Genomic DNA, 27593 nt, shown 5'->3' on the forward strand with positions numbered 1-27593 from the left:
GCCGCAGTGACGTCGGAGCCCGCGCCGGCCCTGGCCCGGGGCCGCCCCTCCGTTGCCTTCAGACCCCCGCTCCCGCCCCAGCTTAGCGCACGCTCTCGTGTTTAACATCCAGAACCGCAGGCTGAGGTCGTTATCTGAAAGTGCCCAAGCCCTTGACAACTGGCTGTCCAACCGAAGAGCAAAACCACTCTGCCGCTCAGGACAGTGGCTCGGAAGAAGCCCACAGAGAGGGAAGGTAGTGAAACACAAAACCGTTACGGAGAGTCACCACCGTGCGCGCCGAAACAAGCAGAGCTTTCCTCTCGCTAGTCAGGTTGGTAATTGCAAATGTCCAGGTGTGTTAGCCAGGGTGCTGGGAACCAGCTCTCTCAAGCACCCTCAGGTTAAAAATTTGTCCCGGGGCAACACCACCCACAGGAATTTCACCTTGAAAAATACTCAAGGAACCGGTGCTAGGGCAACGTGCTTCAGATAGAGCATCAGAGACAGGAAAGCGCAAGACTTTGTGGAGCTGAACAGACACAATGTTTCTGTGGGGACTGACAAGAGCCCAGGAAGAAGAGGTTGGTGGGAGGTCGATTACAGGGCAGAGCAGCTTCATGAGCCAGAGTCCACGCCGGGGGACCCTCCCATCTGGCTCGCCTCCGAAGTTAACTGCGCTTGGGTCGGGACCCCAGCTCTCCCACGTAAGGACTGTGGGACCGGGGGAATTTTTAAAAATACCTTGTGCTTTTAGAAGAGGTAAAAACAAGGATTAAGTGTGACAGATGCTTTCTGCTAACTAGAGTCACAAGCCTTTCTGCCCTTGTTACTTCACTAGAAAGAAGCTGGGCATTATCCTGCAACCTGAGAAAATGAGTCCCCACTTCTTTCGCTTTGCCAGTATTCCACCACAATAAATTAATTTCAAGCAGCAGTGGACTCTCTGGATGGAGAGAATGAGTAAAAATGTTTGGGAAAGGATAACGCAGTTCCCAGCAATCCTGGACCTGCCAGGATTCCTTTTCTCCTGCACCCTTTAGGGGGTTAATTGGAGAAGGTGTTTTGTTTTGTTTTTTCATCCTACACATGAGGATGTAAAAAAAAAAAAAAAAAGAAAGAAAGAAAGAAAAAGGCAAACACACAGCCCAGGAAGCCATGACCTTCATCATGTTAGGAGCAACCCTGGGAATATTTTACCAGAGAAATTATAATGATCATAGGGCTAAAGGAGGTTAATGAACTTTTTAAAAAAAAGTTTAATGAGGTAAAAATTAAGTCATCTTAAGGTGCTGACTGTATATAACAGGATACACTTGTGCAAAAAAAACAAAAACACACCCCAAAGCAAAACAAACTTGAATACCCTCCAGTCCCTACTACACAAAATGTTTAAGGCGCACAGAACTGGTATCAGGGGCTGCTTCTAGTGAGGGACTCTAGAAATCTGGGGTGGGAGAGACTTCCTTTCCGTTATGTACACTTGATCCTCTGAGATTTATTTTCCGTGTGCCTGTTTTCCTTTTAAATTTGTATCTCAGACAAACAAGAAAGGGAATAATATAACAAACATCTAGGTTCCCCCCTCGGGGCTTAAGAAATGAAACAATTTAAGACTCAATTGAAGTCCCCTGCGTAGCCCTCCCAAGAGACAGCAGCTCTCCTGAATTTGGAGCTCATCCTTCCCATACGCGCTTTTAGCATACGTTGCTTTTTCTATTAAAAAAACAACAACCACCACCACAACAAAGCACAACACACAAAAACTTAAAAATAAGCATCAGGATTCTAGACACCTGCACAACGTGAGCCTCCTGCTAAGGAGGAATCTGTCTTCCCAAGCGGAGAGAGGGCTCAGAGGAATAAAGAGCATCTGGATTTGAACTCAGTCTCCTGCCTTTATTCCCACGTGACCCTGGGCAGCCTCTTCTCTGAAATCACGGTAAGTACCTGTCTCATAGTCCGAGGGTTCAACGAGATCACAAGGTCAAGGCCATCGGTCCAGCGCCTGGCCTACCGCGAAGGCTCAATAAGTACTGGCTGCCATTATTATCCATGCCCTACCCCCAGTGGCAAGGAAGACACCCAAATGTGGGGGGAAAGGGGCTCGCTTCTACCCTCTGAAATACTCACGTCGCCCACGGGCAGGGAGGCAGAAGGCGCCGCAGAGCGGGGCCTGGGCGCAGGGCAGCAGCCGCGGCCATCGCGCGGCAGCATGGCTGTTACCTGCACCAACGGCCTCCCGAGCCTCGCTGGCCGAGGCGGACCGGCCGCCAGCCAATCAGCGCCCCCCGCGCCCTCGAGGCCATTGGCCCAGCCCAGGCTCCTGCAGGGGGCGCCTTTGCGGGGGGCTCTGTCACTTTTTCCTAAACGTACCCCTGCCAGGCGAGGCCCGGGAACGCCCCAGGGCAGGACAGTATCTGTTTTCTTTAATGTTGATCTTAAGGGACTAGTGTGTAATAGACACTCATTTGGTAAATAAATCGATGAGGAATGCACACCCCCTGGGGAGATCAAACTTTCATCTTTGTCTCTGAGGGAACAGGTGAAAAAGTGCATTCTGGACTTTAGGCCCTTGCTATTCCAAGTGTGATCCCCCAGCAGTATAGATATCACCTGGGAGCCTATTAGAAATGTAGACGCTCAGGCCCCTCTTCAGATCTACTAAATCAGGATCTACATTTTAAGATCCCAGCTGATCCCTATAGCATCTTAAGGTCTGAAAACAACTATTCAAGCACTCCCATTTGATCTGACAGCAAATAAATGAACACTCTAAGTTCATTTTATAGGTGCTAAAAGTAGCTTAGGTGCCATGGCAGGGTCAAAATCAAGGACTAGTCTTTACAAAACTAAGTATTTTAGTTGAACTACCTTGAGCCTCTGTCATCTTCCTCATGCCCCAAGGGGAGGGTCGACCAATGTCCTGTTGCAGAGCAAGCCATGTGTATAGTGCTTACTGTCACCAATAGGCCTATTTGCTTAGCTCAAAATAAGAAGTTTCCTAAAATACACAATTTGAACATTGCATTGAGATAGCTTTCCTTCTATTATGTGCTTGACATCTACAAGAGAAAATTATCATAGAGAAGTGGGTAATCATCTGCATAATTCATGTAGAAAACTCATGTTTAGAAGAATGTGACTTCGGAGCCTCAATTACAATTTCTCCTCATTGCCACTGGATGTGATACCAGAGGGGCAAGTCCCTAAGGGAGACTCAAACCCCGAGCCAGGAGGGTTCTAGGCTTCAAGCAGGAAAGAATTCAAGAAGCCAGCCGTTAAAACGGAAGCAAGTTTATTGATCAGAGAGGATAAGCAAGAAAAGCCACTCCACAGAGTATTGGATTCTCCTCACAAGAGAAGGAAGAGAGACCCTAACTTGTCTCTAGAGGTTGAGTTTATAGCTGTTTGTTGTTTCTATGGAAAATTGTTGGTATGGGGAAATAAGAGAGTGGAAAAATAAGTTGGGATTAACATTAACTTTTACAAGGTATATTTTGTGTCCTTGAGTTTTCTTTTTATGGTTACGGGTAAACGATAAGGTATGAGTGAATAGCTATTAATCAATCTTTTCAGGGATTTTCTTTGTTCTGGAGGCTCCTCATGGTCTGCTTGCATCTCTGGTCAGTCAAGTTCCCTGATAGGCAACACATAGCAGGCCCCTGACTTAACTTTGTTTGACTTTATTTAGTTCTCATGCCCTTCTCTTATATTAAGTGAATAAAATAAAATAAAATAATAAAATAAAATAAAATAAAATAAAAAATGTCTTGGCCTGCTGGTGTGGCTAAGTGGTTGAGTGTCGACCTGTGAACCAGGAGGTCACAGTTCAATTCCTGGTCAGGGCACATGCCCAGGTTGTGGGCTGGATCCCCAGTAGGGGGCGTGCAGGAGGCAGTGGATCAATGACTCTCATCATTGATGTTTCTATCTCTCCCTCTCCCTTCCTCTCTCTGAAATTAAAAAACAACATTAAAAATCTGCCTTTAATTCTTTCATCAGTGAAGGTGCTATCGTAACAATAACAACTCTGGCAACATAGCAAAGTTATTGAGACTACAACCTATATTACTTTATTTTATTTTGAAAGTGCAATTTGTATAGTTTTGGCTTTCATATTGTGGCGGCATGTAAATCTGCCCCATTTCTCAGATTGTTTAGGTTAAATATGCCTAATCTTTTTGGGTCCATTTGGGTCAGAACAAACACTTGTCATTCTTGGTTTTGCCCTTGGCTATCTTAACCTCTTAGTACCTTGGTTAAAAGCAGATAATAATAAGTAACTCATTATAAGGTTGTTATGAGGAGCAAAAGCTTAGATCAGTGGGTGCTCAACAAATGTTAGATGTGATGATTATTTAGTTACTGTGTACTGGGAAGTGTGTGACTTATTTTTTACTGGCTTTTGAGTTTCATCTATTTGTATAGGATGCTATTTTACATTAAAAAGTAAACATTTTCTTCAATATCCTTAACCTTGTTATGAATAATAGCACAATTTATTTCGATATTTCAGATGATGTAGGCATAGAGTATGGGCTTTGGAATCAGACGTCGGTTTAGATCCTGGCCCTGCACCTTACTTTTCAGTGTGAACTTGGACAAGGCAGCTATCTCATCATTAAAAAGGTCATGCCAGTTGACCAGCCTCATACAGTTTAAAAAGTACATGAAGCCCTGGCTGGCGTGGCTCAGTTGGTTGAATATCGCCCATGCACCAGTTGCTGGTTCGGAATCGGGGCACATACCCAGGTTGCAGGCTCCATCCCCAGTAGAGGGTGTGCAGGAGGCAGCTGGTTGATGTTTCTCTCTCTCCCTCTCCCTCTGTCTCGCTCTCTAAAATCAATAAAAACGTATTTAAAATAAAAAAAAATAAATAATGTCTGAAATTTTTAATACAATACCTCGCATATAAATATTAACTATTGCTTTTCAAAGGCAAATCAAGGGCCAGATGTCAAATTCAACTACTAAATTATTTCTTCTACAACTAAACCCAAGGTCTGACGAGGACAAGCGTATCCATAGGCACATTACATCAGAGAGTCTTTCAGGTCTGCATACTATTCTGTAACTAAAATGAACAAAACTATGTATCAAGAGCTGTGTGACCTCTGCCGAAACATGTCCCCGTTTGCCCTTATTAACCATGTCAGTTATTAGGACTTTTCGTATGTACACCCGAATGTTCGGCTCCAGGGGTCCACATCCTACTCCGTCACATGACGCGCCCTTTTCCTCTTTCCCGGCCATTGCATCAGCCAACTTCGAGCGGCGTTTTCCGAAACCAACTTGGAAGCCCGGGTTGATTGGCATGTTTCTCGACCAATAAACTCTCGCAGAGGTAAAGGCCCCGCGGGGCACTCTCGGTCGGCGCGCTCTTATTGGCGGGGCTGTGCGCGTCGCGGCGGGCGGCGGCTCGGGGCTGGTGCATCTGCGCGTCTGCGGGGACAGGTAACCGCGGGCTGCTGGCGGTGGGTCCCGGGAGCGAGCGAGGGACGGCGACCCTCGGGGGAAGTAGGCGGGCCTCCGAAGCTCTGACGGGCGGAGCGGCAGGGCCCGGGGTCTGCAAGCGCGGCGGCCGCAGCGGGCCCTTGGGCCGGGCCTCGCGAGGCCTCTGGAATTGGACCTTGGGCTGGAGGAGCCGGGGCGAGCGCAGCCGCCGGCGGACACGGGAGCCGAGCGCTGGGAGTGGAGCGGCCTCCGGTGACCTTAATGAGGACCGAGGCCCTGGGAGGATCACGGTTGCCAGGGACTACCCTCCCAGAGCTGAGGTTTTATTAACCCAGGTTTTTATCTCCTCGGGGTGGACGGAACGTGGGGTGGTCAAGGGTGGCATCTCTGTGAGCCGTTCTCTGAATCTTAAAATTAGCTAAATAACTGATACGGGTCCAGGCCCCATCATGTTCAACTATTACTTTCTCAGTCTGCATTTCCCGGTGTACTTTTAAGTTCACTCAGGTTTTGCTCTTATAGAATTATTAATACCCAGTCATGAAATGGTTAGCAACCAGTGTACTAGCTGCTGAGGATGTCTCCCTAAAGGTGAGCAAAAAAACAAAAAACAGTCACGGTTTCCACTGGTGTGGAACTTACAGCCTGATGGGGAGATGGCGTTACACCAGCCATCAAATGCATGCAGTTGTGAAGAAAGGCACCACCCGGGGCTTTGAGAATAAAATAGAGAGAAGCTGATCAAGAAGGAGAAGGCTTCCTTAAATAGGACTCTTTGAAACTGAGATAGCAAGAATGAGGAATTAAGTAGGAAGAGGGGAAATGTGGGAGCAGGGTAGACAGCTTCCCTGGCAAACGAAGAGCTTGTTGAAAAGTCCTGAAACCCGAAAGGCCATTGTGACTTAGGGTACTCAAGACCAGCAGCTCATGCTGGGAAGTGGCATCTGAGGGCCCTCCTTTGTGCTGCTCCAGGTTCCCCCATACAGCCTGCCAGTTTATTTATATTGAGCAGAGGAATGAGTGGTGGTGGTGACACAGTTTTTAATAGCCCCAGCCTTCAATGGGCTTGTTATTGTCAATATATTAGATTCTTTTACATCATGCTGCAGTTATTTCTTATATGACTGTCTCCCCGTTAAGGACATAGACCCATTCACCTTGGTTTCTAGTAACCATAGGATGCATTCAATAAGTGGAAAGTTTGTGTGTCTCAGAATTAACTGCTTATTTGCCTGAGGTAACCCACATAGAGGAGGAGCAGTGGAAACATTGTAAAACAGCTAAAATGGTGCTGCTCAGAATTACCACCGTAAATTCATTTTTGTCACCATTATTGAGATTGACCAAGGGCCACAGTGAGAAGGGATACGGAAGGATGTATGGCGTGACAAAGTTTCTGAAAACCCTAGCCTTGACTCCTTACCATGGACACAAAGTCCTCGTCTGTGGGAATTTCAGTCAGCTATTTATTTGGCTCTATCAGCCAGTGTTTCACCATCTTTTTGCTCAGAGGGTTTTTGTTTGAATAATGAGTTGGTTGAGTTGTGAATAAATCAATTGCAGTTTTGGTTAAAACAAAATCAGAGTCAGAGTTTCATGTTCACTGTATACATCTTTATCTTCCTAATATTAAACAAAACATTTAACACCCATGGCTGAACGTCTTTTCGACCTAGGATCCCAAGATCATGGTTCGATTCCCAGGCAGGGCACATGCCCGGGGTTGCGGGCTCGATCCCCAGTCGGGGCATGCAGGAGGCAGCCCGTCAATGACTCTCATCATTGATGTTTCTCTCTCTCCCTCTCCCTTCCTCTCTGAAATCAATAAAGTCATATTTTTTTTTTTTAAAAAAGACACAAATTTCTATTAAAGAAAGAAAGAGAGAGAGAGGGAGGGAGGGAGGGTTTATTGGACCATTGCTAGCAAGAAAAGAGACCAGGTCCTGGGGCATGAAGTCTAAACTACCAGCATCAGTGTCAGGTGGAAAAGACAACATGCCTGCTGTCCTGGAGTGGTGAGGGAGAAAGGATGGGGAGAGAAAGATTAGTTGTTATGGAAGAATTTACATTGGCTGTAGGTAAAGGGGGTGCCAGAAGGTGAAAGGGGGCTAGTTCTGGGATAGGGGAAGAGTCCAAAAGGAAAAAGTGTTTGCACCTTTGGATTGGTTAATTCAGAGTTCCAACATACACTCAGGAATGTGAGCAGTCCTGTGAGCTGGCCCCCAGCTATTAACAGCCTAACTGCTCCCTGCTTTCTCTCACACTCTGGCCTGCTGTGATTTAATTTAGTATAACTCAGATTTTTTTTTTCTTGTCACTTATCAGAAGGAAGAAAACTTGGAGCTAAATGACTTAATAGCATTCACTCTATTTCTTTAGGGCTTTCTAGTTTACAAATTACTTCCTAATACAGGATGGCTTTTGATCCTCACACCCCCACCCCTACCCCCCAGGTGGAGTACGCAGAGTAGATGTTACTTTTTTACAAAAAAAGAAACAACAAAGTGACTTATTTAAGGTTTAGAGTTGGGTCAAAAATTCTAGAGACTTTAAATAATGTATTGAATAAGATGGTTCTCATTTTTTTTAGACACCCAGTGCTACATGGTACTGCAACCCCATGCTAGTGGTTGTTACTCTCCACTAAGTCCTTTCACTTCTCCCCAATCTGTCTCTCAGGGAAATCATAATATATATGGAAGAACTTGAAATTGTAAAGCTGTTTTATTTCCTAATTTCCCTCTCTTCTGACTCTCTTTCACTGACTCTGAACTCTATCTTCTCACTGTGGCTACAACATTCTCACTCCCTAGTAGTCTAATAGCTGGGGAAACAGCAGTTTACCAGTTGTGATTCTGGGGATGCTCAGGCTAGGTGGAGGTAGGTGCATGCTGCTACTTGCAGGCAGTGCCTTGTGCAGATAAACCCACCCGCAGGTCCCCTGCTGCTGACAGCAGCCTCCCCAAGATATCAAGCCTCCTCTAGAGATCCTGGCTTTGGAGATAATGGAACTTCTCACAGAATGTGAATTAACATGTAGATTAACACAGCTGGAAAGGTCCTTAGACTTCATCTAGTGTGGACCCTTCCTTTGTTGGTGAAGTGAAGTAGTTCAAGGACTTGGAGCTAGGATTGGAACCCCGTACCCTGAGCCCCCTCCCCCGCAGTGGGCATCTCTGCTGGACTATAAATTATGAGTGTTTTTATTCCCATTTCCTAATTCCTGGCCTAGGTCCTGGCACAGAATGGATGCACCTTACCTGTTTTGGAGTGAATGAATATAGGAAGAAACCACCTCCTGCCCTAGTTAGTGTGATGGTGTATTGACTATTGAGGTTGGCATGGGAAGGAAGAACAAATGGGGCAACTGTCTGCTGGTACAGCACGTTTTGCTTTGATGATGATTTTAGCCTTGGACGTTACAACATAGAGGTTTTAGATCATACCGCTTACCCATGTCCTGCTTTGACTTGGCCTGAGAAGCCAGGAGTCTTGTGTAAGGCCTACTTATCTCTTAGTTTCAGTTCCCCTAATTTTTCCTCATTTTTTTTCTTTGGTTAGTTCTGTAGGGTTACTTTCAAAATGGACTCAACCCTCACAGCAAGTGAAATCCGGCAGCGATTTATAGATTTCTTCAAGAGAAATGGGCACACCTATGTTCACTCATCTGCTACCATCCCATTGGATGATCCCACTTTGCTCTTTGCCAATGCTGGCATGAACCAGGTAAGGCTTTTTCTCCTTCCTCTTGGCTATTTGTTCACATAGGAGGCAGCAGAGCAGTGATAAAAGCAAAGCTCCCAGGGTCAGACAGAATCCTGGGTCTGCCACTCACTCTGTGGTCTTATGCAACCTACTTTATGTCATTGAACCTCTGTTTCTTTATCTATGAATTGAGGAATAATAATAGTGCTTACCTTTAGATTGCAGTGAGGAGTAAGTAAAGTTAATGCATTAAAAATGTTTAGCACAGTATTCAAGTAGGTACTCAAACATTAGCTATTATTATTTTTAGTTGTCATGAGAGACCCTGATATCCACAGATAAGACTTGTATGCCTCTCAAGAAAAATGCAACTAAAAATAATGTCAGGCCGAGTCAAAGCAGGACATGGGTAAGCAGTTTGATCCTGTGTCTAATCTGTAAAGTTTTGCCTTTTACCCCTCTAAGGCAAAACCTGTTTTGTTAGAATCAGAAGCTGGGTTAATTTTGCTGAGCCCTGAGGAGACTTGTTAACTGTTCTCCTTCATATCTTCATTATCTTTGCTTTTTCTTTATAAAACAAGTTAGTTCTTCAGGATTCTTTCAAAACTTTGCTTTGATTCTCATTCTAGGACATGCACAGCTTTATTGGTTGTTTTTTTTAAAATATGTTTTTATTGATTTCAGAGAGAGGAAGGGAGAGGGAGAGAGAGATAGAAACATCAATGATGAGAGAGTCATTGATCGGCTGCCTCCTGCACGCCCCCAACCGGGAATCGAGCCTGCAACCTGGGCTTGTGCCCTGACTGGAATCTAACCATGACCTCCTGGTTCATAGGTGGATACTCAATCACTGAGACACAACAGCCAGGCTTATTGAGGGTTATTTTTAGCCTCTTTCTTGAAGCTGTTGCCACCAATGCCAGTCTGGATCCACTGCTGGAGAAACTTTATTAGAAGTAGGATTTGTGTTTGAGGCAGTTGAACTGTAAAATATATTTGAAAATGTTATTGCTAGAAAAAACAGGTTTTTTCTTGAAATAATGGGAGCATTACAACCTTATAAAGGAGTTTAAAAGAAGTTTTCAGTATGCCTGTGGTGCTGAAAACTACTTAAGCAGGCTGGTCCAAGACTGGAAGTGGATTCAGGTTTGGTGGCGCCCTCAGGACTTTCCTTTGGTGGTTCTCTTGGAGCCCTGCTTAGCCCAGCAGACCCACTAGCCCTAGGGAGGCATGTTACTCTGGGATAAGTTGACATTTTTTTATCTCAAGTCTCTTTTCTGGAATGGAAAATTAGAGGCAGTAGGAACATTTTCCAACTTGCATAGCATTAACTGTGGAATTATAAAAAGGAAAATGTTTTCAGTTACATTTGTGAGTCCTATGCATACGCCTGGAATTGGGAGCACTAATTTTAGGTGATGGAGTTTTGGGTACTGGAAAGGTTCTATTCCATATAGGTATACCTAGGCACAGGCTTGTCTTCTCCCGCAATACTGACTATACTTGGTAGAAGAACCATGGGAGTCCAATGTTTATAGACATCTCTGAATAACATTAGCTGTTACCCTACATGTAGCACTTACTATGTGCCAGGCACTGTTCTATGTCTTTTACATGTATTAACTCATTTAATCCTTACGCTATACCATCCTACTGAGATATTGAAAGCTCAAGTACATTGCCCCAGCTCACATAGCTGGTAAATGCTGGAGTGTGGATTTGAACCCAGGCTCTCATTTGCTTAACTTTTGTGTTATATTACCTCTTAATCAGAAATTCTTTGACTTTTTTGTCTGCTTTTTTCAGAAATAGTATGTATTAGGCATCTGCTCTTTTTTGTTTAGGTACTATGCTAGGTGCTGAATATACATAGATAATTAAGATAGCTTTCATTTTTAAGGAATTCTGGTCTAACATAGGATTGTCTGATGGAACTTTGTGCAATGATGGAAATGTTCTGTATCTGTGCTGCCCAATATGGCAGCCACCAGCCATGTGTAATTATTGAGCTGACCAAGGAAAAGAATTTTTCATTTTTAAAAAATTATAATTGCCTTGGCTGTTGTGGCTCAGTGGTTGGAGCGTTGGCCCGAGCACCAAAGGCTCTTGGGTTCGATTCCTGGTCAAGGGCACGTACCTGGGTTGCAGATTCGATCCCAGCCCCAGCTGGTGTGAGTGTAGGAGGCAGCTGGTCAATGTGTCTCTCTCACATCGATGTTTCTCTCTCTCTTTCTCCCCTTCTCTGCCCCTCTCTCCCTCCCTTCCACTCTCTAAAAAGCAATGGAAAAAATGTCCTTGGTGAGGATCAACAACAACAATAAAAAATATAATTAATTACTGATTATTTCATTTTAATTAATTTAATTTTACATATTCACAAGTGACTAGCGGTTACCAAATTGTACAGGTCTAGTGGGAAAAATAAGGCAAAGTTACACATCTAACAGTGATGCACCAAAGCAAGGTAATACTGTCTCCCTACACATCCAGCCATGCTGATTTTACTTCCTTAATGAAGGTCTCAAGTTTTTTCTTCCTTATCACCTTTACTACCAGACCGGCACATCAGTTTTAGAGTAAGTTCTTTCAGAAAGATGATATAAGCCCTGACTGTCAAATTTGTGACGAGGCACACATTTCGGCGCATCCACCTTTGGCTATTACCTTAGACCTGGCAGGCCTTTCCCCTGCACAGGTGCTGTCACTGGTGGGGACCTTTAAAGAACTAGGACCAGGGAGAAGCTGCTCCAAGATAGGCTGCCCTCAGCTGCAGCCCTGTAGGGCCACCTGCCTCTGAGAAGTTTCTGTATTCCAGGCTAATTAAATCACCACTTGAACAGCTTGTGTGTGCTCTTTTCCTGCCAGTGTGTGGCCACCTGATATACTTACAGCTGTTTGAAAGTTGAAATGTGCTCTTCCCTTTTTTAGTTCAAACCCATCTTCCTGAACACTATTGACCCATCTCACCCTATGGCAAAACTGAGCAGAGCTGCCAATACCCAGAAATGCATCCGGGCTGGGGGCAAACACAATGACCTGGATGACGTGGGCAAGGATGTCTATCATCACACCTTCTTTGAGATGTTAGGCTCCTGGTCTTTTGGAGATTACTTTAAGGTAAGATCAGAGCAGATCTGTTGGGGCTTTGAGCAAAACAGTCATTACCGATGAGGGAAGTGGGTTCTAATTTTGCTTGTTTTAAAGTATGAAATATCACTTAGGAGTGAATCTTCTAAATGATGATATTTTAAGACTTCCTGGAAGCAATACCTATAATTTGATGATTTCAGTTCACATTTGGATTTCTTGCATAAATCGATAATCAGTCCTGAATTCTGCTGAGTTTATGGTGAAGATATTGTAGTTTTATATCCATGTTCCCAGGATCTGGAATTTTTGTCCTCATACTAAATAGTAGAATAAACCAAACACTGATTTGGCCATGTTCCACATCTTTTTTTGTTTTGTTTATTTTTGTAGGAATTGGCATGTAAGATGGCTCTGGAACTTCTCACCCAAGAGTTTGGCATTCCTGTTGAAAGACTTTACGTTACTTACTTTGGGGGGGATGAAGCAGCTGGTTTAGAACCAGACTTGGAGTGTAAACAGATCTGGCAAAACTTGGGGTAAGAATGCTGCTCACATTTGGAGAGTATGGGGGAATAAAATCATTCCTAACCTTGGTGCCAGAGTGGGCCCTCAGGACTTGGAGTGCATTGCCATTTCCCGTTTTTGCGATGGAGGCGGAGTGACTTGGAGTAATTATCCTTTGGTATGCACATTGTTCCTTAGTAGGTTTGATTGGTCATTCTGTTTTGGAAAGCCAACATAAAGAATCTCTCATATTTTTTGATATTTGTATATTTTAGAAATTGTGCATATAATGTATACGCTGTAAAAACCCAAACTACATAGAAATGTAAAAATAGGAAGTAGAAGATCTCTAAGATTAATCATGGTTAATAGTTTGATACCCCATATACAGTCTTCCAGGCCTTTTTCATATTTCTGTAGCCCTGTATCTTTTTAAAAAAATCTTTATTGTTGAAAGTATTACAGATGACTCCTTTTTCCTCCATTGGCCCCTTCTACCCCGCGCCCCCCTCCCAGGCCTTCACCACACTCACGTGGGTGTCTACGGGTTATGCATATATACATATAAATTCTTTGGTTAATCTCTCCCCACCCAGTTTATTTTTTATGGAAATGTAATGATGTCAAACAGGTCTAGGACAAAGGAAGTTTGGGTTTTTGTCTTTTTTACTTGGGGGCTGTGGGAATGAGGGGAGGGGACGAGCTGGGTGAGGGAGCTGGGAGAGGAGTAGTAAAAGCCACTTGGGTTTTTTTAAAAAATATAATTCTAAAGTAAAATCATGTAGCATAAAAGGTGACATTATGATGAGCTGTATGTGTTCTGTGTTTAGACTGAATAGAATTTGTGAAGCACCGCATCAAGAAAAACCTGACTATAGGGAGCTGTACCCTGTAGACAGCTAGGATGCCCGTGACGTCTTGTCCCACCCTCTTGTTCTTTTTACTGAACTCTCTTGTCCTTTAGTTGGTAGCTTTTTAGTATACACTTAAGCAATGGTGCCTTCCTTTTTTTAAATTTTTATTTTAACTTCTAGTATATTATTCCAATCCAGCTTCCCCTTATACTTGGCCTGAGACCCGTACTTGGTTAGACTCTATAGTCTAAATGTACTTGGACATTTTGGGGAGTAACATATGTGAAACTTAAATACTTATCTTGATGCCTTGAGTTCTGTTTTGCTTGGCTTCATCGGTATCTGTGCTTTGTTTATTAAGTAAACACAGTCTTTTTTGTGCTTTATTATCTAGCAGCTTTCTGCAGCCAATTCTTTTGGAAATGTTTTAATCTGATTAAATTATTTTTGGTATCATTTTAAGGTAAAAGATAACTGACTAGATTGGAGTATTGAGAGGTGACTTTAATCAGCAGTTTTTTAATAACACATACTGTCATATAGTCATTTTTTAAAATTAAGGACCATTTGCCAAGAAAATATTTGCTTAAATTTTGGTCATATTCAGCATAAGCATTTTCATTTTTAATGTATTCCTTTCTAGGCTTTATCATGTCTTTGCATGTCTTTATTTAGTTATGATTGGAGCTCATGTATATTTTGTATTCTCCTGTTATCGCCCTTGAGAAGAATCACGTTCTGCCTCTTTAGCAGGGTCTGTATGCAGGTTTAGCATTACTAATTGCCAAAGAGTGACCATCTGTAGGAACTTCCAAAGATCTCTTTTTGTGGTGGATGCAAGTCTGTGCTAAATCCTTGTCAGTTGCTATAACAGCTTATCATCCCCACTGTGTGCAGGATGGATGACAGCAAAATCCTCCCCGGCAACATGAAGGATAACTTCTGGGAGATGGGTGACACAGGCCCATGCGGTCCCTGCAGTGAGATCCACTATGATCGGATCGGTGGTCGGGATGCTGCACATCTTGTCAACCAGGATGACCCCAACGTGCTGGAGATCTGGAACCTTGTGTTCATCCAATATAACAGGTCGCCTTGGGGTCCTGAACCATTCCTGCTGAGAGCAGTACCTGTCCTCGAGCTGCACAGAGAGAGAGGAACTAGGGCACATAGCTGTCTTTTTATCCTGGTCTTTGGGGACAGTGGGGCTGCACTAAAGCAGGCACTAAAGGCATCAGGGGATCTTGTGGCACCTTTTATTTCTCAAGTTTTCCCTCCGATCTCTGGTCAGGACTGGGGCTGTTCTTTTATAAATTAGTTTTATTCCCCATAATACTTTCTTAAGGGCTATTTCTATAATGTCGTTTTTGCTATGATTTGGACTGTTATTTTAAAGCCTCGCTTTTTGAAGTTTTGCTCCACTTCTAAATGGACCCCAAAGTACTTCTCCTAAGCTTTCTCCTTTCACTCCCCTCCTCCCACCAAACCAGGTAGGGCAAATGGCAAGAATTCACAGTCTGCAAACTGCTGTGTAAATGAGTTTTAATCAGTAGGGAGAGATAGCAGCCTGAGTCCTCACTTCAACTTCCTTTTTCTCTGGATCATGCAGGGAAACCGATGGAATTCTGAAACCTCTTCCTAAGAAAAGTATTGACACAGGGATGGGCCTGGAGCGACTGGTGTCTGTGCTGCAGAATAAGATGTCCAACTATGACACTGACCTTTTTGTCCCTTACTTTGAAGCCATTCAGAAGGTACTGGTTCTTTTGCAAACACTGCCAACTTCTGTGGAAGTTTCCAGGCTGGATTCTTAGCAGTGCTGTAAAAAGTAGAATAATTAGATGCTCTGCCAGCTGAGGGTACCTGTGACCATCTGCTAACTTTACTGTTAATAACATAAGTCTCTAGGCACAAGGCACTATAATTTGTGGAGGGCAAAGGGCTGGCTGAAGGCTCTTGACTCCCACTATTCTCACCTTTTTTGGCAATAGGACCGTTCTTTCTCCCAATGCGCCTCAGTCCTCTCAGGACCTCCTACGGCAAGGCAATGCCAGAAAGGTGGTTTTCTCATGCTCTGCCTCCTGGATTTTATCTGTAGGGCACAGGTGCCCGGCCATACACTGGGAAAGTTGGTGCTGATGATGCTGATGGGATTGACATGGCCTATCGGGTGCTGGCTGACCATGCTCGGACCATCACTGTAGCACTCGCCGATGGCGGCCGGCCTGACAACACAGGGCGGGGGTATGTTACATATGGGGCAATGTTAGGACTCTGGATCTTAAAGCTGTGCTTTGTTATTGTTTTCTTTGTCTGGGTATTTGGAGGGAAGCTTTATTTTTTTAGGGATGAAGGGAGTTTCAGCTCACACTAAAGAGATGTCACTATATTAATTCTTTGCTGCTAAGATGATAAGGACTGATAGAATATTGGCAGCGGTAGGGTAGGGGTAGGTCTTGACTAGCTCCAGGCAGCTTCATTACTGACAGTCAGGGCCTGAGATCAGATCGTGGGCATCAAGTCCATTATTTGGTCTGTACTTCTTGCCTCTATCTCTGGGGTCTGGAAAACAAACCATGATTACCCCTGGTCATCCTTGGGGAATGCAAAAAGAAGCAATCATAGGATAATAAAAAGTTTTTGAAAGAGAAAGACAAAAGTTGGTCATCTTGCTTTGGGTTGAATTCCAAAGAACTACTGCAAAATATTGAGCTAGGAACGTGTCTAATGGGGACTGGGTTCTGCCTCTTAACAGGTATGTGTTGAGACGGATTCTCCGCCGGGCTGTGCGATACTCCCATGAGAAACTCAATGCCAGCAAGGGTTTCTTTGCTACATTAGTAGATGTTGTCGTCCAGTCCCTGGTAGGTCTATTTCCCTGCTTTCTTCTGTACTAAAGCATACACCTTAAGAGGGCTTGGGTGGGAGGTAGCATACTGTTAATGAAAAGTTTTAGAGGGTTTGTGGAATAGTCCCTGGTTTCATTGGGCCCATATGTCTGTTTCTCCTTTGCCAGGGAGATGCATTTCCTGAGCTAAAGAAGGACCCAGATATGGTGAAGGACATCATTAATGAAGAAGAAGTGCAATTTCTCAAGACTCTCAGCAGAGGACGTCGCATCCTGGACAGGAAAATTCAGAGCCTGGGAGATAGCAAGACCATTCCTGGTAAGGACCAGTTTCTTCCTTTCTCCATCTAGGCTGTTACATCTTTCTGGAAGAGGCAAGCCCTTTTTTCACCATTGACAGTGGATTCCCATGCCTCCAAAGGCTGAGCATAGCTTGGCTTGTGGTGTAAAATGGGGTTTATATTAAAATTATAAAATACATTATTATGGTAAAGTATTTAAACAACATAGAAGTAAAAGTGCTCTATTTGCATACAAATTTGTGTGTGTGTGTGTTTTCAAGCAAAAATGGGAACATATAGTATATACTGATTTTTGAAACTGCTTTATTTTTTACCAGACAGGAGAAATTAATTCTGAAAATTTAATTAATTGATTCTGAAAGACCTCTCCTGCTTCCTCCAAGTCATTCCCCAAAGATTTGATGGATTTTCTGACAAGCGCATAGAACCAATATTGACTTACCTTGTCTCTTTAATCCCTTCTGTCACTGTCATTTTCTTCCTGGGAAGGACTTTGGGTGGAATAGAAGGGGTCCATCCATGTTACATGACATAATTCCTTTGTGCTGTATAGGGGACACTGCTTGGCTCCTCTATGACACCTATGGCTTTCCAGTGGATCTCACTGGACTGATTGCTGAAGAGAAGGGCCTGGTGGTAGATATGGATGGCTTTGAAGAGGAGAGGAAACTGGCCCAGGTAAAGAGTTTGGGGGTGAACAGCAGACCCAACACCTACAAAGGCAGGACTTGACTGCAAAGCAAGCAAGACTTTCCTGTCATTAAAGTCTTTGAAATCCTGTTTTCCCTAGACCAGTGGGTCTCAACTGGGAGCATTTTGGCACCCCAGGGGGCATATGGCAATAATGTCTGATGATATTTTTGGTTTTCACAACTGGGGGCAGGATGCTACTGGCACCTATTGGGTAGAGGCCAGGGATGCTGCTCAACATCCTACAATACACAGGGCAGCCCCCACAACAAAGAATTACCTGCCCCTAAATGTCAGTAATGCTGAGCTTGAAAAATCCTGTTCTAGAGCTTTACCTTGGACGTAGGTTAGCAGTTTGGAGTTCTTCAGAGTTCTGTTTCTTCTACATCAGGGTAACTATGCTTGTTTCTCTTACTGGCAGCTGAAATCGCAGGGCAAGGGAGCTGGTGGGGAAGACCACATTATGCTGGACATTTATGCTATTGAAGAGCTCCGGGGAAAGAGTCTGGAGGCAACAGATGATTCTCCAAAGTATAATTACCTTTCGGACTCCAGTGGGAGCTATGGTATGTTATTGTGCTTATCTGGGGTGTTTTCAAGAGACTGTCAAGATTAAGTACCTGGGGTAGCTATGGTAGCCTCTCCGTTAGTGCTGTATGTTGTGTAATTTCATAGAGACTCTTGTTGGTTGATTTTCTTAACTCTTTATTTTGAAATAATTATAGATTCACAGGGAGTTTTTTTGTGGGGGGGGGGATGTTTAAGTTTACAGGGAGATTCCTTATACTCTTCACCCAGTTGCCTCTCATTATAACATCTTACAGGAAATCAGGAAACAGACATTTTATAATTCAGCAGTGGCTGTTGAATTTTGCTTTGGGGATAGTAACATTCTAAAGTTATGAACAATCAGCCCTAGCTGGTTTGGCTCAGTGGTTAGAGCATCAGCCCGTGGACTAAAGGGCCCCAGGTTCAATTCCGGTCAAGGGCATGTACCTCGGTTGCAGGCTCCATCCCCCGCCCTGGTTGGGATGTGTGCGGGAGGCAACCAATCGATGTGTCTCTCTCACATCAGTGTTTCTCTCCCCCCCTCCCCCACTCTTTCTCAAAAGCAATGGAAAAAATATCCTTGGTTGAGGATTAAAAAAAAAGTTAAAAATAAATAAAGTTAGGAAGAATCAAGAGAAATAAACAGGCACTACATGTTTTTGCTCTTTTGCTCCAGCAGAGATACCTAAATCTATCCAAGCAAGCCCACAGGAAAGTATATTCTTTGTGAATTAACTAATCAGATTCATCAAGTTTGTGCTCAGTAGCTCAGAGTTAGGGTGACCAACTGTCCCAGTTTTCCCAGAACTGTCCTAGTGTTGACACTGAAAGTCTTGCATCCTGGGAAACCCTTGGATCTAAGCAAACCAGGACAGTTTGGACACCCTGCTGAGTATTGCATTCTCTGGTGGAAAGCCAGCGTGTTAAGCCCTTTCATGGAGTCTAGTGAGTTTGCTTCCAAAACAAAATTAGATAATTATGCCCTAAAGGGAGTTTGAGAAATAGAATGCAGCAACAGCCAGGTAAGAGTGTGTGACTGAAGTCATTGACCCTGTACCCCCGTTGTATGCAGCATTCGAGAGCACAGTGGCTACAGTGATGGCTCTGCGCAGGGATAAGATGTTCGTGGAGGAAGTGTCCACAGGCCAGGAGTGTGGAGTGGTGCTGGACAAGACCTGTTTCTATGCTGAGCAAGGAGGGCAGATCTATGACGAAGGCTATCTGGTGAAGGTTGATGACAGCAGTGAAGACGTGAGCCAACATTCTTCATTGTTATCCAGAGAGGGGGCTCTGACAAGGGGCCAGGCTTGGTCTGGGGTAGCTTTCCTGGCTCCTCAGCACTCCGGGCCTTGGGGAGCAGACACAACTGATCTTTGGGCTGTGTTCCATGGTTGTGTTTCTGAAGCCAAGGGAGCTGCTTATTGCACCATGTTGCTTTCACGGCCATTTGGACCCCTTGTAGCAGGATCTTTGCAGCCAGGTTCCATGGGCTGATCCTCAGTTCCTCCATGCTTTCCTCATAAATAGGGAGAGGCACCTCTCTGAAGGACAGACATCCTTTTCAAGGCTCAGCCTCTAGCTCTGCCACTGTTGACTCTGTGGTCTTGGATGAGTGACTTAGTCAAATATGTGTGTACATATATAAAGTGGTGTGTGTGTCTGTATAACAGTAAATATGTACATAATGGTGCATGTGTATATATATATTATGGATAGAGGTATTAATGGTGTATATGTGTATATATATATACACGTGCCAGTAAGGAACATCTTAGAGAATGTGTGTATGTGTAATTTTATGTGTAAAGAGAATTTATGTATATACATTTATTGGTTTATTTATTGGTCTCCTCCTCAACTCCTTTTAGAAAACTGAGTTGACAGTGAAGAATACTCAGGTGCGAGGAGGGTATGTGCTACACATAGGGACAATCTATGGCAACCTGAAAGTTGGGGATCGGGTCCGACTCTTTATTGATGAGGTGAGTAGAATTATGCTGGTGAGCACTGGATCTGGTTAGTAACCACCTCTTTTTTTTTTTTTAATTTCAGCTTTATTGAGGTACGATTGGCATATAAAATTGTAAGTTATTGCCCTGGCCGGTGTGCTCAGTGGTTAGAGCGTTGGCCCGAGCACTGAAGGGTCACGGGTTTGATTCCTAGTGAAGGGCATGTACCTGGGTTGCCGGTTTGATCCCCGGCCCCGGTCAGGGTGCGTGCTGGAGGCAGTTGATTGATGTGTCTCTCTCACGTTGATGTTTCTTCCTCTCAGTTTCCCTCCTTCCCTTCCACTCTCTCTAAAAATCAGTGGAAAAAATATCCTCGGTGAAGATTAACCAAAAAAAATGGTAATATTTAAAGTAGCAGTCATGTGCCATTTAATAATGGGATATATTCTGGGAAATGAATATAGGTCGTTATGTGATTTTATCACTGTGTGAACATCATGGAGGGTACAAGCCTAGATGGTACAGCCCACTATACATACACCTAGGCTACATGGTATATCACCGTTGTATGTGCCTTCTGTCATTGACCAGAACATTGTGCAGCACATTACCATACATCATGGTGATTTGACGTACTTACAATACATTGTGAAAAGCATCCATCTCCTCCTTGGCTTTAAATTGGTCCATCATTATTGTCACGCCTAAGTAAAATTATAATTAGATTATTATAAGTAGAGTAAGTTTTATGAGGGATGTATCTGAAAGTTAAATCTATATATTCCCATGTTAGACCACAGTGATTTCAGTTGAGATCCTACAGACTTGTTTTCATGGATTGCCTTTCTCCAGGTTAACCTCAAATATGTCTTCAGGAGCCAAGGATTCCGTATTAATTAAGAAACAGATTCTATTGCATGTGACAGAGCTCCAAAATAACAGTAGCTTAAAACAAGATAGAAATGTGTTTCTCACCTAAAAGTCCAAGCTGACGCGGAGGTTGTGCCCCACAGTCATTGGGCCCAGCTTTTCCTTTGTTGTTCTGCCATCATTTCTGGGGTGTTGCCCTTGATTTCATGGTCCAAAAAGGTAGCTGTCAGATTTATTTTCTAGGTCAAGGATGGGCACTATTTTGGAAAGGGCCAGATCGTAAATATTTTTGGCACTTTGGAACATACGGTCTCTATCACGACTACTCAGCTCTGCCGTTGTGGCACAAAAGCACTATAGACAATATGTACACACGTGGATGTGGTTGTGTCCAAATAAACTTATTTATTAAAATGTATGATAGTCCAGATTTGGCTCATAGGCCATAGTTTGCCAACTCCTACTCTAGGCAGGGGGGAAGAAGAAGGGTTAAGCATGCTCTTTCTCTTTAAGGGTATGCTTACAACCCATTGTTCAGAACTTAGTCACATGGCTACACTTAGTTGCAAGGGAAGCTAGGAAATGTCTTTATTCTGGACAGCCATGTGTCCAACTAAAAATTCTAGTATTTGGGAAGAAGAGGAGAGCAAGTATTGGGGGGCAACTAGCAATCTGTCGCAGACCCCTCCACCAGCTGACTCTCTTTACAGCCCCGACGGAGACCTGTTATGAGCAACCATACAGCTACCCACATTCTGAACTTTGCCCTACGCTCTGTGCTTGGGGAAGCTGACCAGAGAGGCTCCCTGGTTGCACCTGACCGCCTTCGGTTTGACTTCACTGCCAAGGGAGCCATGTCTACCCAACAGATCAAGAAGGCTGAGCAGATTGTTAACGAGATGATTGAGGCAGCCAAGGTAGGTTGGATTATATGTAAGCTCTTGGGTCATGAACCTTACTCCTTCCCGCACCATCACTTTCTGTCCCCAGAGCATCAGCAGCCCAAATGCTCTCACTCCCTCGTACCACATTCTGTCCTACACACAGATTTGCTTAAAGCAGTGATTCTCAGACTGCACTGGGTAGGGGGCAGTGATGGTGTTCAGTGGAGGGGCCTTAGGGCCTCTGGGGAGCGGGCAGAGAGAGGTCTTTGCGCCACTCCCTGCTTAGGACAACCAGAGCTCTTCTAGTTATGTCTGTTTTACATATAGCACTTTCACATAAGATTTGATTCACAGTTTAACCAAATATTTGTTGGAAATTCCTATTTTGATCCCCTCAACTATACATGGTGCCTTCTTTCAAGAGGCTCTGGGCACATGACAGGCAGAGCTAGGATTAGAAACCCAGAGTCCTGCCTGTAAGATCACACTCTCCCTAGTGCTTTCTGCTGCACCTCCAGAGACCTTTCCCAGCTTTTCTTCTGTTCTTTCCATGCAGCCCGTGTATACCCAGGATTGTCCCCTGGCAGCAGCTAAAGCCATCCAGGGCTTGCGGGCTGTGTTTGATGAAACTTATCCTGACCCTGTGCGCGTCGTCTCCATTGGGATCCCAGTGTCCAAATTATTGGACGACCCCTCCGGTCCTGCTGGCTCACTCACTTCTGTTGAGTTCTGTGGGGGAACGTGAGTACCTCAGGGGGAGCAGTAATGGGGTCATGGCATTACCCTTGGAGGATGTGGGTCCTAGACCAACTCTTGTTTATCATCTGAGGTTGAAATGCAGTCCTCAGAAGTGCAGCTGGCAAACAGCATTCCTAGGAACTTAGCATCCTAGTGCTCTGTGTCTGACATTAACATTCCCTGGGGTTGTGATGAAATGTTTTTCCTGGGAGAAGGAAGCACTTACCACACAACTGTTAGCTCTTTTTTCCTGAGCTGATCCTAACAGCAGTTGGGATTCTTGACCTATCAATTCAGGATTCAGCAAGGCCATGGAGTGCTCATCGAGCTCCTGATCTGGTCCCAGCCCCTTTCCCTTCCTGGGGCTTCACTTAACTCCCTTTGCCACTTTGAACATCATCTGAGCAATTAACCCCATTGTCTCAGAGCGTGAGTCAGGCCCCATGGTAGATCCAGCTCACTTTGGCTTGGGACAGCCACTTATTTCCGCCAACTTGAATTCCTCTATAGCACTTGGAACCTCCATGGGGTTTTCTGGGGATAGCTATAGTGACCTGGGAAATCCCTGCTTTCGAAGGAAGCCTGGTGAAAACATTCTTAGGGCCATGGTAGAGCCTACCCAGGGCCTCCTGCAGGTCTTAGGCAGATGGAGCAGGAGGGCGTGTGGAGGGTGGGGTAGGGATATGGGTACCAGGATCCAGGCCTACTTCTGCCTTCATACTTTGCACATTAGAGCACAAAAAACGGCTTTCAATGGCTATGCCACCTTCACAGAATGACTGAGAGATGATGAGCATTTGAGGTTCTCTGAGCAACCGGGGAATAAAACCTGTTTGTTAAAAGGTTGTGGTAGGGTTTTAAAGGTAATCTCCAATATTCTCAGCTGGTGAGCTGAGATAGAAGAATAACTTACGTTCCACAAGAGATCTCATTTGATTTTCACAACAGCCCTGTGAGAGGGAGCATAACACCCATTCATACATGAGAAAACAGTCTCAGAAACATGGCGTCTTGCTCAGTGTCAACAATGCTTTCAGCCCCAGGCCTTCTCTTCCCCTTCTTGGCCAGAGCTGGATTCTGAAATTCCCTTAAACATGAAGGGCCTTTTCCCATTGTCCCCTTGAGGGAGCTTCCCTGAGAGCAACTACCTCAGAGGGCTCAGGGCTGTTGAGCCAAGGGTTCCTGGGGTGCAGTGGGGACCAGGGCACCTGGGATTCCTCACGACCATGGACTTTGTGTTTTGCCATCAGTCACCTGCAGAATTCAAGTCATGCGGGAGCTTTTGTGATTGTGAGTGAAGAAGCTATCGCCAAGGGCATCCGGAGGATTGTGGCTGTCACAGGCACTGAAGCCCACAAGGTGAGCAGATCAGGCTGGTTCACAGCTTAATTTGAACAAGGCAAGAGGCGCTTGATCTGCAAATCCATACTGCAGATGGTTATGTGGCTGCTGTAGTCAGAAGCAGAAGTACAGGGCTGCCCCCCAAATGTCCCCCAGCTACCCCTATATGGCAGAAGAAAGCCTCCAGTGCAGAATACTTTATAGCTATCTTATGTTTAATCTTTAAAAATATATGTAAGTCCTGCTTTTTACCTACTAATATATCTGTGTCTAGGAGGGTAAGCCATAGTTTTGCTGTGACTTCCAGTGCCCCCAGCATTTACCCATGTCTCCCTGGGGGTATGTGCCTAGTTTGAGTTGGGAACAGCTGCTTGGGTGGGGGACTGTAGCTTGTGCCTGATGTGTGCTGAAGCCTGATGGGGTGAGAAAGGCTCTGACTCGTGAGTTCTTGGTTACCCCTGAACCTGAGTTAGTGCAGCCTTTCTTTTGGCCAGGCATTTAAGAACGGTGCTCCTTTTTGGGTCAAGAGGCTGCAAACACTTGCTCCCTGAAGGAAGAGAAGCTTCCGGTATCCTAGGAATGTGTTGTTCCAGAGCCTGCCATCAGTTTGGGCCACAGTTTACAGACAGAATAGTGAAGCTGAAAGTTACCTGGAGTTTATAACTCTGATTGTCCCCCTCCCAGGCCCTCAGGAAAGCAGAGAGCTTGAAGAAATCTCTCTCTGTCATGGAGGCCAAAGTGAAGGCCCAGACTGCTCCAAACAAGGATGTGCAGAGGGAGATCGCTGACCTCGGTGAGGTAGGGTGGCTTCCCTTTCTCCTAAGGACCTGGTCAGTGCTGGATCCCAGCTAGGCCTGATGAATCAGACACACCCTGCTCTTGAAGAACCCTCAAGTCTTGGTTCTCAGTGCAGTGGGCCTTTGGACTAACTGTTGTTGCCATGCAGCTTTGCAATAGGGAGTCCATGGATCCTGGCCCACCGACCCCTGGAACCTGCCTGCTGCCCCCATTCCCAATAGCAGGGGAGCCCGTCCCAAGCATAAGTGGGTACTGGTGTTGAGGGAGTTGCTGTGGGTTCCCAGTTTCTAGGCCTTGTGGTGTTTGTTAATATTCAGGGACTTCCAGTAAGCCCTTCACAGGCTGTGTTCACTGCCTGGTAAGGGACCATATCTCACAGGGTTCCCATCTTTTTATTCTGCCTCTTTCTCTCCAGCCCTGCTCATTAAAACTGCTGTAGTTACTCATAAAATGACTGGTCTCAAGGCCAGTGGATACCTTTTTGTTTTTTCTCTCCTTCTGGACACTAATCAGGGAGGACTTTAGTGTTCAATGCCAGAAGAGCGGGGTGGGCTGAACTGGGCTAGAGCCTCACATCCTAGCTCCTTGTGGTCCATATCTGAATGGTTTTCTGGTTCTGGTTTCAGGCCCTGGCCACTGCAGTCATCCCCCAGTGGCAAAAGGATGAATTCCGGGAGGATCTCAAGTCCCTGAAGAAGATCATGGATGACCTAGACCGGGCTAGCAAAGCCGATGTCCAGAAGCGAGTGAGTGTTGGTGGTTGGAAGGGAACCAAGAGGATTTACCCAGAAAAATCTGCAGACTGCTGTTTGGGTTTCAGCTGGGCCTTGGACCTGAGACCTCTCTTCTGGACTTCCTTCCTTGCAGGTGTTGGAGAAGACAAAGCAGCTCATTGACAGCAACCCCAACCAGCCCCTTGTCATCCTGGAGATGGAGAGCGGTGCATCAGCCAAGGCAACCCAGGGGCTGGGGCTCCAGGGGCTAGGGCTCCAGGCATTGCTCTGGGCCTCTCTGCTGCTTGAGAGGTGTCTCGGAGGCTCATCAGCCCTCTGGTGGCTGAAGTCTGAGCTTTGTGGCTTTGAGTGGAGTGGTCACCTGAGGGCCCACTCTCTGGGATTGAGGTTAGGCTGAGCCATGGAGAGATCTAGTGGCTGGAGAGCTGTGGCTCCTGGAGATGGGAGGCAAACCTTAGAGAAGCAGAGTGTGATCGGGCCCTGTGCTTGTGTCCTTTTTCGTGCAGGCTCCTAGAACCAGCTTTCTAAGAAGGGGGGTAGGGGTGGGGGGCAGGGAGTACTCTGAGAACTGAGCTCTGCAAACTCACTGCACTTATGGAGAGCATGGTCCCTCCCCCAGGGCCATGACCTGATACCAGGTTCTCCCACAGGCCCTGAATGAAGCCTTGAAGCTCTTCAAGACACATTCCCCACAGACATCGGCCATGCTCTTCACAGTGGATAATGAGGCTGGCAAGATCACATGTTTGTGTCAAGTTCCCCAGGTCAGAATACCCTGCAGCCCTGTGCCAGTGGGAACTGGTGTCTGTAGCTTTTCTGAGGGAGCCCAGGTCTTTTTACAGTTGTTTGCCCAACCCCCATGTGTGTTTGTGCAACCCCCTTTAGAAATGGCACTTCTGCCCACCTGTTCGTCACCTCCAGCACCCCTTACCCTCAGGCCCTCTCCTTGGTGGATGTGTTTAACTGTGCTGCCTGATACCTGGCTTTCTCACTCAGTATGCCTTGTCCTAACCATGGTACCAGGTGTAGGGTCTGCCTCAGCCTCTGGCAGCATCACCCAGGGCAGGAGTGGGTATCTGTGGTTCCCCCATCCTTTTTCTTTCCCTCCCCTCTCCATGCCTCCCTCAGTCCCATCCTCTGTCCTGATTCCCACTTCACCTTCCTGTCTTCCAGAATGCAGCCAACCGGGGCCTGAAAGCCAGTGAGTGGGTGCAGCAGGTGTCAGGCCTGATGGATGGCAAAGGTGGTGGCAAAGATGTGTCTGCTCAGGCCACAGGCAAGAACGTGGGCTGCCTGCAGGAGGCCCTGCAGCTGGCCACTTCCTTTGCCCAGCTCCGCCTGGGAGATGTGAAGAATTGAGGGGAGGGGTGGCTTCCACTCGGAAGCATCTCCCCATACCCGGATGTATCTGTCCAGCCAGGAGGTCGCCATCTGCCACACGGACATTTGAATCTTGGGACCTTTAAATAACCCCATCTCTCCTTCTAACCCAGCAGTAACTGGAACTCACTTGGGTGCCAGTCTGTGACTCAATGCCCACGTTACATTTCTGCCTGGAGCCCTACACCACAGCACTATCTGTATAGAACCACTATCCCAGGATTGCTATTTATCATCGTCATGCTCATGTCTATAGATAGTTCTCTGCGGACCTAAGGCTCTGGGTCGGCAGGAAGGAATCATTTTTGCTGCAGAGAATAAAAGGACCATGTGCAATACTTGATGATGATACCCTGTGATTTCTATTACTACCTCTCCCCCACAATACGTGCACCCTGTGTGACAGCCTAAGGCTCCCTGGTGAAGAATAAATACTGTGGCTCTGGTTACAGCCCTTGCAGAGTCCAGCCCCAGACTCCTGAATTTTGGGAATGGACCCCTAGGATAGCCTCAGATGTTTGTGGAGGTTGCCCACAGAACAGAGCAGGAGTGAGATGGAGAGGCATTAATCAATAGAAGATCACAGGTACTGGAAGCAGAGAGAAGCTCCTTCCTTGGGGCCTCTTGTGGGAGAAACTCCCTACTTCTTTGTCTCATGTCCCTCTTCCCCTTTGAGGTGTTCTCTGATACAGGAGGTATTTAGGGTATATCAGTTGCCTCCTTCCTTTGCCCCATCATTCCTGTTTCCTTGACCCAAAGGTGGACAATGAGCATGGAGACCCTACCTGGCCCTGAACCAGTTCACCCAAGCCTTGATGAAGACAGCTGGGTCTGGAAACTAGTGTGCTGGGAGGTTAAAGGTACTGCTTACCTATGGTGGCTTCAGCTGATTTCGTGCCCCCTGGGTATAGCAGACTGGCT

At 45.5% G+C, this 27593-nt stretch overlaps 1 protein-coding gene across 4 annotated transcripts; it reads left to right on the forward strand.

The window, feature by feature from the left end:
• Nucleotides 1-23: 23 nt before the first annotated feature.
• On the forward strand, nucleotides 24-27010 carry AARS1 (alanyl-tRNA synthetase 1). 4 transcript variants are annotated; one of them, XM_081118567.1, is made up of 21 exons: nucleotides 24-313; nucleotides 8998-9162; nucleotides 12070-12258; nucleotides 12622-12767; nucleotides 14487-14678; nucleotides 15199-15343; nucleotides 15688-15833; nucleotides 16345-16453; nucleotides 16606-16756; nucleotides 17293-17417; nucleotides 17851-17995; nucleotides 19051-19229; nucleotides 19847-19960; nucleotides 21508-21714; nucleotides 22238-22422; nucleotides 23670-23778; nucleotides 24445-24558; nucleotides 25185-25304; nucleotides 25426-25512; nucleotides 25943-26056; nucleotides 26466-27010. In XM_081118567.1, the coding sequence occupies exons 2-21, from the start codon at nucleotides 9019-9021 to the stop codon at nucleotides 26649-26651; spliced, it is 2907 nt and encodes a 968-aa protein (XP_080974693.1). In that variant the 5' UTR covers nucleotides 24-313; nucleotides 8998-9018; the 3' UTR covers nucleotides 26652-27010. The 4 variants fall into 4 exon arrangements, with proteins under 4 accessions (XP_080974693.1, XP_080974691.1, XP_080974692.1 ...); XM_081118565.1 differs by lacking the exon at nucleotides 24-313 and adding an exon at nucleotides 5329-5436; XM_081118566.1 differs by lacking the exon at nucleotides 24-313 and adding an exon at nucleotides 5431-5756.
• The last annotated feature ends 583 nt before the right edge of the window (nucleotides 27011-27593 follow it).

The sequence above is a fragment of the Miniopterus schreibersii genome (assembly GCF_964146895.1).
Source record: "Miniopterus schreibersii genome assembly, chromosome: 18".
Classification (NCBI taxonomy): domain Eukaryota; kingdom Metazoa; phylum Chordata; class Mammalia; order Chiroptera; family Miniopteridae; genus Miniopterus; species Miniopterus schreibersii.

Coding starts and splice junctions, on each gene's coding strand:
- AARS1 (XM_081118567.1), top strand. CDS start 9,019: ATGGACTCAACCCTCACAGCAAGTGAAATCCGGCAGCGATTTATAGAT. Junction 12,259..12,621: donor CTTTTGGAGATTACTTTAAG/GTAAGATCAGAG, acceptor TTATTTTTGTAG/GAATTGGCATGTAAGATGGC. Junction 19,230..19,846: donor TTGATGACAGCAGTGAAGAC/GTGAGCCAACAT, acceptor AACTCCTTTTAG/AAAACTGAGTTGACAGTGAA.